This window comes from Furipterus horrens, unplaced genomic scaffold, assembly GCF_987537825.1.
Source record: "Furipterus horrens unplaced genomic scaffold, mFurHor1.1.pri manual_scaffold_2, whole genome shotgun sequence".
In the NCBI taxonomy this organism is placed as follows: domain Eukaryota; kingdom Metazoa; phylum Chordata; class Mammalia; order Chiroptera; family Furipteridae; genus Furipterus; species Furipterus horrens.
The window spans coordinates 143,334,717-143,348,031 of record NW_028327172.1 but is presented as its reverse complement, the minus strand read 5'-3'; the positions used below and the strand labels follow the sequence as shown (position 1 = coordinate 143,348,031).

Sequence of the window (13,315 nt, the reverse complement as noted above, 5' to 3'; positions counted from 1 at the left end):
TGTGAAAGAAGATTGTTAATTGTGAAGTGACAGATCTATATGCATATTTACTTGTGGTGGTAGATTAATATTAGCATATTTTCCCACCCAACTTGTCCTTTCTTCAGGGTGTTATCTCAGAAAATTATATAATTCCAAACTCCTGATTGCTCAAGTCAAAAACCATAATGTCTGTTTGGAGTCCTTTTTCTCACACCTTATATAACATCCATAAGCAAATCCCTTTGGCTGTATCTTTTAAAAAGATCCAGAATCTAACCACTTGTATCATATCTGCTATTACCACCATTACCACTTATTTAGATTTATTTTAATAACTTCCAGCCCTGTCTCCCTGCATTCTCAATACAGCAGCCAGTGTGATGGGTTTAAATGTAAATCAGATCATGTTGCTCTCATTGAAAATCCTCTCATCTCACTCAGAGGAAAATCCCAAATCTTTACAATGGCCCACTGGCCCTACATTATTTTCTGCCCCTCCCCTTTCTACCCCTGCATCTTATCTCACACTCCCAGGATCCAGCAACACTGGCCTCTTTTCAGTTCATTGAATATGCCAAGACCCTCCCCCAACCCACTTCACATGCACTATTGCCTTTGTCTTGATGGCTGCCTGGTTTATTCTTTCACTTCATTCAGGTCTCTGCTCAAAAGCTGATCCTTTAAATAGACCTCAGCTTGGCCTCTCCCTTTGCCTACATTATCATCTTCACAGCACATTGGACCAGCTGACAGTCCACATATTTATGTGTTTGCTATTTATTGTCTGCTCCCCCAACTAGGATGTGAACTCCATTAGGACATGCACTCAGCTTTCTTCAATGCTGAACTTTCAGTGCCTAACATGTAAGGAGGACAATAATTGTTGAATGAATAAGTAGTGGAAGTACTATCATTATTCTTTTTGAGAACAAGTCGCTTTTGTTTTCCATTTAATTGTCTCTTGTTGGGTAGTGAGTTTCAGAAATATAAAATATCTTTGCATGTTTCTACCACTATCTATTACCCTAAAATGATCATATTTAAGCTTAAAATTTTGCTAAGTTCTAATATCTGAAGAAAAAAAATTAAGTACTCCTACTATATCATATTTTGATACATTTTTAGTTTTTGGCAATGAATAATATTATGTAATTGTAAACATGTGACATAAACTCATTTGTGTACTAATTTTAATCTATTTTGCTGATTATAAATATAATGGATGTTATTGACTGAAATTAGGAGAGTTTAGAAAAATAAAAAATATAAAAATACTTGGAATTCTACAGACTCATTGTTAAAATGCTGATGTATATGTTAGCTTATTTTTTCTCTGAAATGGTTTTCATAGTTGAGATCATACTGAATATAATGATAATTAAGGATCTTGCCAGCAGAATATTCACATGCCCTACAGGAAAGATAATATGAAGAGTCACAGTTTTAGAACTCAAACAATTAAAATGAAATTTACAATGATAACCACAAATTCTGAATTATGTCTTGTCATTTCCCCATTTCTGAATCATAGATGCCAAAGACACCCACTTTCAACTCTTTTAGCTATTTCTTATGAAATTTCAGTTATTATTTCAAATTAATGTTTCTATTCTGTTACTTCTTAATATTTTTGGATTTTAGACATTATCTCTCTACCCCTAACTATGGATGATGAGGATTTAGCTCTCTTCACAGACCAGCCCCACTGCCCTCCAAATACACACAGTGGTATGCACACTTCACATACTCCCCCAACTTCCTACAAAAATACTATGTCCCAGTTTGCTTAAATTGTTATTTAATGTTTACATTACTATAATTATGTAAATACAACTTGCAACTGAGCCAGGTAGCATTTGCTTTTTTTAAAAAATATAATAATAATTATAGTGTCCTTTTTACATTTTCTTGGTTTTCTATAAACTCATCACTAATTCTTTCTTCCACATATTTTCCACTCCAGGCATATATCCCTACCTTGTATAATGAAGCACCCTTATCATTTTCATTCATTTTCCTTAGCAATATTCTTCCTTGCCAGAGAAGGAAAACTCTGACTCCAAAAAACCTCCGCTGCCTTGCGGCATACCTCTTCAGGGGAAAGGCTAAGGGAGTAAACCCCGACAGAAAATCCGGAGCCGGAGTCCCTAAGGCGGTTTGACGTTGTAGTCAACACCGGCAACTCCTGCGGCGCACCTGAAGCCAAGCTGTATTGACTCCGTCTTTCCCTTGGATCCTTCAGCTGCGAAGAGAGGGGGGGTCTGCTGCATGGGCAACAGCAGACCCTCCATATCACCCTGCCCAGGCTCTGTAGCTTCAGCGTCATCACAAGATGTCGATTCAACACGGGAGGAGACAGATACCATATCACTCCCGAGTCGGACTGCACAGCCATTCTCGGCGGTGCAGATAGACTCTTGAGAAGCTACACCATCGTCTCTCGAGACGGACGGCTGCCAACGATTCTTCCTTGAGCCTTTGTTCATCAGCTGCAAGCCTCATGCCAGCTGCATGTTGGGATTTCCCTTCAAATTTACAAATCCCTTTATTCCTCTCCTGGGCTGGATACCTGGCTTTATGATATAAGCATTTCCTTATCTTGGTTAATTTCCTGTTTTTGGAAAGGCATATGCTCTTTCAGTTTCTTAAGGGTCAGGAAATGGAGATGAGTGATAAAGTTTTGAGAATGTGTATACCTAGAATTCTACTTATTTTACTCTTATTCTTGTATATATCATATATTTAAAAGTCTATATATTTAATACATTCACATACATATATGCTATATTAATCATGATTTTAAAGTATTTGCTTTTGTTGCAGTCAATTTCCTTTAAGTTCCTGTTTCCTATTTACTGTATTTGTCTCTGCCTTTGACATTAGATGTTTCTCTAAATGTCTGATAACCCTTGGCTGTTTATTTATATTTAGGATGAAGTACTCAACAGCTCACTGGAAGCTCTGTGTACATGACTGGGGCCATCAACGTGTGGGCTTCATGGGAGGTTACAAGGGAGGAGACTTGGGTATTTAATTAGTGGAAACTACAAATGCCACATCTATAGGTCTTTTCTCCTGGGGAGGTTAACACTCCAACAAAGAAAGAGTTTCAGAATTAATTTCTGAATTTTCAATATGATGTCCATATTCCCTTTTTTTTCAATAGATTTTTATAGGTTCAATGCTTTGTTTGTTTGTTTGTTTGCTAGTCACTCTACTCCAAACAAGGGGATGTGGGTTGCCCTTTGCTCGCCCTTTATTTACTTGAGAACTTATCAGAAAGAAAGGAAAGAAGGAAGGAAGGAAGGAAGGAAGGAAGGAAGGGAACACAGGAGGAAGGGAGGGAAGGAGGGAGGGGTGAAGGAAGAAAAGAAGGAAGGAAGGAGGGAGGGGTGAAGGAAGAAAAGAAGGAAGGAAGGAGCTAAGTTTAATGATAAATTATAGTAAATAATAAAGCCTATATCTTTTGTGATGGGGTACATTTTCTTTCTCCATAGCTATTAGTATGATACTCTGAATCATTATTTCTAATTGTGATCCACTCAAATCCTTTTTAAAAAAAGAATGTCAAACAATCACTCATTCAATTACTGTTTTGTTACTTCTAGATATTTCTTGTACTGTGAAAACCAAGTATGCTAAAACATTGACTTGGTTTTGTACAGAAGTGAAATAATACATTGCTAATTTTTATAACTATGTGCATAGCTAGAGTTATTGTTTAATATTTTGGAGTCAATACTCTAATCTATGTTTTTCAATTCAAATTACTAAAAGAATTGAAGCTTAAGCCTACTAGTAATTAGGAAAGAATTATTGATATTGAGATTGGCTTTTCAAGGCATTTTAAAATATTTGATTACATATTTCACATGATCAGAGACTAAAAGTTAAACCTTCATTCTTAAAGGTCCTGATGCATTGTTAGGAAAAACTGCCTGTCAGTGAACTGTGTGAACTAAGTACAGTGGAAGTGTGTTGGCACATCTACTTTACATTTAGAGCACTGTTTCCTGTTACAAAGAGTATAGCAGGTTTTCATTTGTCATCACATGGCAGGAGAGTTTTAGTGCTGTATTTTCATTTAGTGAAATGATCCTGAGGCCACAAAATGTACACTGTGTAATATAGTGGTTTGTGGCACTAGGCTAGGAGATGTATTGTTAAGTAATTCATTTTAGCACAGGCTTTCCTTAGAAGGAAGTGTGTCTGGACTGGTCATATAACCTCAGAGGACGTACTCAGTAAGATGGACTGTGTGTCTAAAGGTTAAACTGTTTTTCTAACAGGTATTCAATGGCATTAGAAGTAACTCACCCCAACTCGAGAAGCTGTGTAGCAGTGTGAATATAAGTGATGAGATCAAATCTTCAGGAAATACAATGAAAGTCATTTATTTCACTGATGGATCCAGGCCTTATGGAGGCTTCACTGCTTCCTATACATCCAATGAAGATGCAGGTAATACAGAATGTTATAAAACCATATGCATTGCAGGTGTCCCTACAGCAGCAGAGCCATCTATTTCACTTCAGTGATTAAAAGTTACATCCAGGATCTTCTGCGTGAAACAGATCTATATACTAGATAGAAAACCCAAGTTGATAAAAAATTTTAAAACATTAAAAAATAAAAATGAAAAAACCTTTGGTTTTGGAAAGAGAACTGCCGTTGTGAATTAAAACTTAAAAAAAAATGCTGTTAAAAGAGGTGCTAGCTCAGTTCCACGCAATGTTGCCATTATAGTTGGTTTCCAGCTCTGTGGTCTTCCGTCGTTCTTTCATGCTGAGAGATGATCTGCCTCTTAGAAGGTAACTCACTTCCAGAGAGTAACTACATTAATTTAAGACAGACAGATTTGATTATTTCTTAGTCATTGATCTATATACACATTTCAGTGTAAATTAATGAGGGGTTCACATTTGACAGAGAGTATTTAAAAATTAAGCAAGGTATGGTCTTTCTAGTCCAGATATCGTCCTACTTTCTGGATTGGTGTTACTCTCCAAGAGGTTTTAAATTTATGAAGAGTGAAACTGAGTATTAAGAAATGCTTTAAGTTATTTTATTGATACCCAGAGTGTTTATTCCCTATTGAAAAGGGCAAATTCATTGGCAGTGTAATGTTATATCATCTGTTTGATCCAATTAAATTCTTAGATCAAGTGGAAAATTGCTAAGCAGAAGCCATTGGGACCACTGTTGTATTTTGATATTCTTCTAAATTAAATATTAATGAACAGTGGGATCAAATTAGGAGATATTAATGCACTGCCAAATCCCATGCACCTATTCTTCACCTACAGAGAAATAAGGAAGGGGATTATTTTTGCACATATTTGTTCTAAACCTACAGAAATTTTTTCCATGGGTTTGCATGCCTGAGCCAGCCCTTCACCCACAACCTTGACTTCACCATAAAAAAATAATGAAAGCAGTAAAAATGTTGCTGCTGTTGTTTTAGTGCTTGTTTCTATATTGTTTGTATCTTCCGTTATGGCATGAATTTTACTACTACTTTCTCTGTTACCTTTTGTTTTCTAGTGTGTGGTGGGTCCCTTACAAATTCCCCTGAAGGAAACTTTACTTCTCCTGGCTATAATGGAGTCAGTAATTACTCAAGAAACCTAAACTGTGAATGGATACTCAGCAATCCAAATCAGGGAAATTCATCCATTTATATTCATTTTGAAGATTTTTACCTAGAAAGTCACCAAGACTGTCAATTTGACGTCCTGGAGTTCCGAGTGGGTGAGTTCAATCAAGGACCATTCTCCCATTTATGTACAGTATTCTTCTTATGTCTGGAGGCCACCAACAATTAAAGCAGTCAGATGTCTGTAAAATACATACATAAGATCCAAAACAATGTTGGTAAGACAGAGCACAAAACTCTGTGTGCTCAGCTGACGAAAACATGCCCTATGAACAGTGAGAGTGATGAATCAGTGTCTAAAACCTAACTGCATGTCTCAGTTGTGTGAGATTTACCCAGGAGAGATTCTGAGTTGTCTTCATGCTCTTAATGAGTTCAGGTGGTCCCTTCAACTGAAATCTATTACTGTACTCAGGACTCCTCTCTTCAAAGAGTGGAACAAAAAAAAAAAAAATGGTCAGAATGTCAGTGGTTTAATGAACTTGCAGGATTCACAAAGGCAGCGACGGAATTCTACCTAGGCCTTAGAAGTCAGAGGAAGTTTTGAAATACACGAGATGGAGAAGTCCATGGGGGCTATATGAGGAATCATCTCCAGAGCAGTCAAGTTTGTCTTTGATTTCATGACAGAAAAGGATGGAGGTGTACTTGGTAAACCATAATTCCTTAAGAATGTTTAACTATCATCACTTAAAAAAGATGAGTCCATTTTAGTTCTTTCCCATGGTCAAGGTAGAGGTTATCCATTGAATTGCCTGCATCAATACACTGCCATGCTTTTCCACATTAAAAAAATAAATAGAGAAGGAAAGTAACATTGTAGACCATCTATGTCATCCAGGGTTCACCAAGGTCCATGTTATTGCAAAATTTAAAGAAAAGGAGGCCGAAAGCAACAATGGCTAATGTTGTTTGCTGGTGGCAATGTTCTGGGGCAGCTTTAGGAATCAATGACAAGTTTGAGAACATGGAGGACATAAATTTCTAGAAAGAGAATTCGATAAACTCTGTGATCACAAATCAATGAGCTCAGCAGGAGAATCATGTGGGCTCTCTGAGATAGATAAATCTAAAAAAGGCTTAAGAGAGAAATGGAAGTAGCAGTTTGAGAATGTTCTGCATGTGATTCTGGTAAGCCCTCACCACTGCCACTGGCTCAAAGCCGCTGGCTTATAGAATCAAATAAAGCAGCTGTATATCAGTTGAATGCAGTCTTCTCTCTATTCCCTCATTTTAGAGGCAGTTAAACATACTGTATTTTGTTGACTTATAAGATCAGTGATGTTGTTTGACTAAGAAAAGAGCAAATAAGTTCTCTATAAAATTAATCATTGGCTTCATAAAAATATTCAGCTCTAAATATGATAATTCTTGGCCTGAGTACTGAACACGCCATTTATTTTAGTTGATTAAATACAGTGAAAAAATCATTAAAATATTAGGCACTTAACCACTTTTATCTATCTAATATAGTTTGTCACTGTTGGTATTATATTTCTTATACAAGGCATAACCAAAACACTATTTTAAAAAATTAATTGCAAAAAAAAAAAATTAATTGCATCTCAGTTTAGATTTGCTAAAATAGTTATGAAAACACAAATTGGAACAAAATGGCACCTACATTAGAGAAAGGGCCCATACCAAAAAGACATGTTTTTCTGCTGTTGCTTGTTCGTTTTTTGTTTTGGAAGGTCTCTTCTTTTTGCAGTTGACAAAGATGAAAAGGAAATTTTTGAAATGTCTGCTTTTAATGAAAAATTTAAATAGGTGTCAATGAATACCTTGAAGTACTTTTTATCGATGCCTACTGAATTCACTGACTATATTTCTTAAAAGCTATATAAATAATGGCACTTGATGTGTCGTTTTGTTCAGATTATGCTGATGGGCCTCTGATATGGAGACTTTGTGGACCTTCAGCACCTACAGTGCCATTGGTTATACCTTATCCTCAGGTATGGATACACTTTGTCACCAATGAACGTGTAGAGCATATTGGATTCCATGCAGAGTATTCCTTTACAGGTAAGAGTTATTAAGCTCTCAAACTCTGGCAATAAAATGATAGATAACATTTTAATAATATTTTCCATAAAGATTTCATATATATTTTGTTAGATTTATTTCTAAGTTGCTACTGGTTTTGTTGCTAATGTCAATAAGACATTCTAAATTACGTTTTCTGATTGGTTGTTGCTGATATCTAGGAATTTTTTAATTTTTACATTGATTTTTAGCCAATCGATCTTCCTATACTTTCATTAGTTGAGTATTGTATCTATAATTATCTTTGTTCTTTTTGTGTAAATAATCATATCTTCTGCAAATGATAGTGCTTTTTTCAGCCCCAAAACTTCATTTTTTTTTCTTGTATTGTTTCACTAGCTATCATCATACTTTTGACTGAAACAGATTATAGCATCTTTTCTTGACCTTAATGTCAATGCCTGTGACATTTCATTGTTAAATATATGGGTTGCTCTTACGTTTTTAATAAATACTCCTTATCAGAATGAAGAAAGTCCCTTAAATTCATAGTGTAAAAAAAGGTGTTTTTTTTTTTTTTTAAACTGGGAGTGGATATGAGATTTTATCAAATATTTTTTAAGTATATTTTATTGATTATTACAATAGTTCCTAATTTTTTCCCTTTGCTCCCATCTGCCCAGTACCCCCCTTCCCTCCAGCAAGCTCACCCCCTTTAGTTCATGTTCATGGGTCATGCATATAAGTTCTTTGGCTTCACCCTTTCCTATATTATTCTTAACATCCCCCTGTCTATTCTGTACCAACTGATTATGCTTCTTTATCCCTGCACCATATCCTCATTTCTCCCACTCCACCCTCCCAGCTGATAATCCTCCAAATGATCCCCATACCTATGATTCTGTTCCTATTCTGGTTTGCTTAGTTGGATTTTGTTTTTATTTTTTAGATTCAGTTGTTGATAATTGTGAGTTTGTTGTCATTTTAATGTTCATAGTTTTGATCTTCTTTTTCTTAAGTAAGTCCCTTCGACATTTCATATAATAATGGCTTGGTGATGATGAGCTCCTTTAACTTTACCTTGTCTGGGAAGCACTTCATCTGCCCTTCCATTCCAAATGATAGCTTTGCTGGATAGAGTAATCCTGGTTGCAGGTTGCCTTTCAACACATTGAATACTACTTGCCAGTCCCTTCCTGCCTGCAGAGTGTCCTCTGAGAAACCAGCCGATAGTCCTATAGGCACCCCCTGTAGGCAACTCTCTGCCTCTCTCTTGCTGCCCCCAGGACTCTGTCTTTATCTTTCACCTTTGGCATCTCAATCATGATACATTCTGGTGTGTTCTCCTCTGGGTCCAGCTCGCCTGGAACTCTCCATGCTTCCCGGACCTGAATGTCCATCTCCTTCACAAAATTTGGGAAGTTTTCCTCATTTTGTTCAATTCTTGCTTCCTCATTCTGCACTGGTTGACTGTTTTTTTCTTCCTTATATTCCAAATCATTGATTTGAGCCCCGGTTTCTTTGCCTTCATCATTGGTTTTGTGTGGATTTTCATTCGTTTCAGTTAGCATAGCCTCCACTTCTTCCCTTATGTGTTTGCCATACTGAAGCATATCTGTCAAGCCTGTGAGCATCTTTATCACCAGTGTTTTGAATTCTTCATCTTTTAGGTTGTCTATCTCCTCATCTGTTAGGTTGGCTCTGTCCTCATCGCTTAGTTCTCCCGCTGGAACCTTGATCTGTTCCCCTTTTTGGGCCATACTTCTCTGTCTCCTCATTCTGACAGGCTCCTGTGTTTGTTTGCCTCCACATCCCAGGTAGAGCTGCAGCTCCTTTTATGTTGTAAGGGGCGGAGCTTTAGGGATTCGTCAGTTTAGGGCGACCTGTTTCACCATGTTGTGGCACCGTATGTGGGGGAGGGGTCTGAGAGGGAACAATGCTGCCTGCCCCGCACTTGCCCCTTTTCCAGGCTCCTCTCCCACTTCTGCACTGGATTGGCGCCCGTCTAGTTGCTGCCCTGGCCATTGTTCCCAGAGTGGGTGGGTCTGTGGATGTTCTAGGACCGTGGGGACCCTTTAAACAAGCGGATTCTGCTGAGACAAGCAGTTTCTGCCTCCAGCCCAACCCCCACTGGTCTGCAGTCAGAAGCAATGAGGCTTGATTTTCCCCTGTGCTGGGACCATGAGCTGTGAGGTTTGGTGAGGAGCTGGGAAAGCTCCCCAGGTATCCCTCCTGACTTTTTAAAACCTGTGACTGTGCTTTCTGCCGGCCTACCGCTGCCACTGCTGCCACTGCTGCCACCACCACTGCTGCTGCCACCACACCACGTCCTCTCTGCCCCCAGCTCTGCCCCTCCTACCTGTCTGGATGAGTATTTCTTTTTTATATCTTTGTTTGCTGAACTTCCATGCAGTTCAATTTTCTGGAACTTCTGGTTGTTTCTAGTTTTGAGGTAGTTGTATTCCTTCTTAGTTGTGGAGGGAGATGCAGCATGTCTATCTATGCCTCCATCTTGGCCAGAAGTCTCTGAATATCTTTTCTGCATCTATTGAAATGACCCTATTTTCCTCCTTTAATATGCTAATGTGATAAATTATGTTGAATGATCTTTCTTGTTAAACCATTCTTTGATTTCCAGGATAAACCCTACTTAGTCATGATGTATGTTTTGAGAATATTACTGGATATTATTTCTAATGTTTTGTGTTGGATTTGCATCTGTGACATTCAGTTTGCACCTGAAAATTTCACCCAAGACAGGCAGAACTACTCCTTGCTGCTTCTTTGGGCCCTTGAAGTTTTTAAGTTCCTTTTCACTAATGTGGCAGTCCTTTTAGATTCCCAACTTTATGTAAACTCTCAACTCTAGTTCTCAATTTTCTGGAGGTGTGAGGTTATTTGTTCTCTTTCTCTGGTCATCAGAACCTTAGACTCCCACCCCTGGGACCCACATCTTGGTTCTGTATCCTCTCGGACTAATACACTTTCTGTTTTAGATTATCTCTCAGAACTTGAGTCCAGTTATTATTTGTTGATTTTGGAGATCTATCTTCCCATTAAGTTACAACATGAATCAAAATATATTTCGGTTATAATTTTATCTAACATTTTTTATGCTATAATCAAATGGTTGTTTGGGAAAAGGAGTGTGATTAATTACCCAGCCAACCATTTTGCCAGTTTATTTTTCCTTATCAGATTGAAAGAAAAGAGTCAGACTTCAGGAAGCAGTGTTATTTGTGTGAAACATCATACCATACTATGCTTTATATATGTATTTTTTTTCAACTGCTATGCTAATATATATGAGTATACTTTAATAACTGACTACAGACACATGTGCTTGTTATCAAGTGACAAAGTCTTTAGTTATAGAACTAATCATAATCTTCCTACTTATACTTATTTTCATTGGCCTAGTTTTTTCAAGAAAAGCTATTTTATTTACTTTGTCTCTAGTACCTTTACTCTTAGTTACCCAGACACATCTAATTATTCTGCATTATGATACATATTATCTTCTTTTTGCCTTGTACTAAATTTGAGTCTGTTTTCACCATGTGATTCTGTATATTGGATTCTTTTTATTTCTAATCTTGAACCCAGTTTTTCTTTGTTTTTATCCAATTTAATCTCTTCATTCATTTATTTTATTTTTAAATCATAATATATGAAAGCTTTAAGTATTATGTATGTTGGTTGTGCAGGGTTTTGTTTGTTTGTTTTGTTTTCCTATCTTATTTAGAAGGTTACAAATCTAATTTCAGACTGTGGTGGAATACAGATAGGTGAGAGTGGAGTGATTGCAAGCCCCAACTATCCAGCCTCTTATGACAGCTTGACCCACTGTTCTTGGTTGTTGGAAGCCCCACAAGACCACACCATCACTGTGAGTTCTGATGACTGAGAAAATTACTTCTGAGACTGTAGAACTACAGTTTTATGTCTTGTATGGGAACAGAGTTCTTTCAATAAGCAAATATTAGGCTTTGATCTTACAATCAGATTATTTTATCCATAAAATTCTCTCTTGTAGAGTGACATCTATAAGTTTACAATTAATGAAGAATAAACTCTCCTTTTCAAGCATTGGAGAAGCAATATGTAGAAGATAATTCCACACCCAGGAGTGAGGTGTATTCATGTGCTTGATATGACTTGCCATACCAGCTCAGGGGACTGAGGAGTTCTCCCTAATAACTCTAGTTGGGAGAGAAATATTCTTTTTCATAATTTCCAAGAGAAACTTCAATAAATAAAAAGAGATGAAGGCAAGGGAGAATTAAATAAGAGACAAATATAAAATTATATAAATTAAAACAAAATAAAAGGATTTATAGGGACCTTATCTAACTCTAGGTAGATAGACTCACAACTCATAAAATAATGAGTGCTTCATTGTTTCTTTCCTCTCCTGCAGCTTACATTCAGTGACTTTGATATTGAAATCCATGCAACCTGTGCTTGGGACTCTGTCACTGTAAGGAATGGTGGTTCTCCTGGATCACCCATAATAGGACAATACTGTGGAAGTTCCAACCCCAGCCCAATCCAGTCTGGTTCAAACCAGCTGGTGGTGATTTTTAACTCGGACCATTCAGTGCAAAATGGTGGATTTTATGCTACGTGGAGCACACAAACTTTAGGTAAGAAAACATTGTCTGTACTTACTGTCTTTTTTCATTGAGATATTTAAAATTTTTAAAAACTAACTCAGCAAGTATATATTTTGTATACTCTCTGCAAGACTCAGTTCTAAATGTGTTATCTCATGTAACACCCCTGTAAGGAAGACACAGCACCAATACATGTTTTTTTCCATTTTACACAGGCGGAAACTTAAGATACATGGGTTAATAATTTACCTAGGTCATGTAGCTAATAATTGGTAGAGTCGGGGTTTGAATAAAGACACTGGAGCCCAGAAACTTTGGTCTTAACACTTCACCACTCTGCCTCCATAGGAAAAAGGGCAAAGCCTAACCACAGAATCACAAGTAATAGAAAAGATGTGTTAGAATTGCAAGTAACTAAACATATTGGAAGCCTGAAGGAAGACTGATGAATAGTGAGCGTATGTCACGTCATGTGAAGTCTTGGCTTCCATATTATCCCTTAGGTAGTGGGGAGCCATTGAAGAGTGCTAAGCAACAAATTAACAAGATTTGTGATTTATGAATGAGTGCTCTACCTGTGCTACATGACAAATTATTATACATTTGATTTCAAATAATGTAACATTTGTGTATATAAAGTATGAACTTCCTGGAAGTTCCCAGAAAATATAAGAACTTGCATCAGATACTTTAGTCAGGATATTTTTAGAGCCTTGTAATGTCACACACATAGGGCAATTCTTTCCAGGAGAGTCAGAGTTATTATGAAGATCTTTATGGAATGAGTCAAATTTTCCCTCATTAAAGCACCGGTTGCTATTGGAGTCAGAGGGGAGTTTTAGATGAACCACTGATTTAAAAGCAAAAGAAATAGGAAATACTCTTTAATTTAACTTTATTTTGTCTTGAGTTTCATACTTTTTTCTTTTGTCATGTCTTATGTATTTCAGTAACATAAAATAATTCTAGATTTTTTTTTTGTCAGTTCATGTACTTTATTTCCACTCATCAGTGTTTTAATATGAATTAACCAGGATGATTAATGGAAGAATTTCCCCTTCTCAAAATCACT

The 13,315-nt window shown here is 36.9% G+C and overlaps 1 protein-coding gene across 1 annotated transcript in view; it reads left to right on the top strand.

Annotated features, from left to right (window-relative positions):
- CUBN (cubilin) overlaps window positions 1-13,315 on the top strand; it is a 271,217-nt gene that overhangs the window by 180,701 nt on the left and 77,201 nt on the right. The window contains exons 49-53 of the mRNA XM_090268020.1: window positions 4,272-4,443; window positions 5,527-5,733; window positions 7,517-7,666; window positions 11,395-11,516; window positions 12,048-12,273. Coding sequence (XP_090124146.1) covers window positions 4,272-4,443; window positions 5,527-5,733; window positions 7,517-7,666; window positions 11,395-11,516; window positions 12,048-12,273 — 877 coding nt within the window. The remainder of the gene's footprint in view (window positions 1-4,271; window positions 4,444-5,526; window positions 5,734-7,516; window positions 7,667-11,394; window positions 11,517-12,047; window positions 12,274-13,315) is intronic.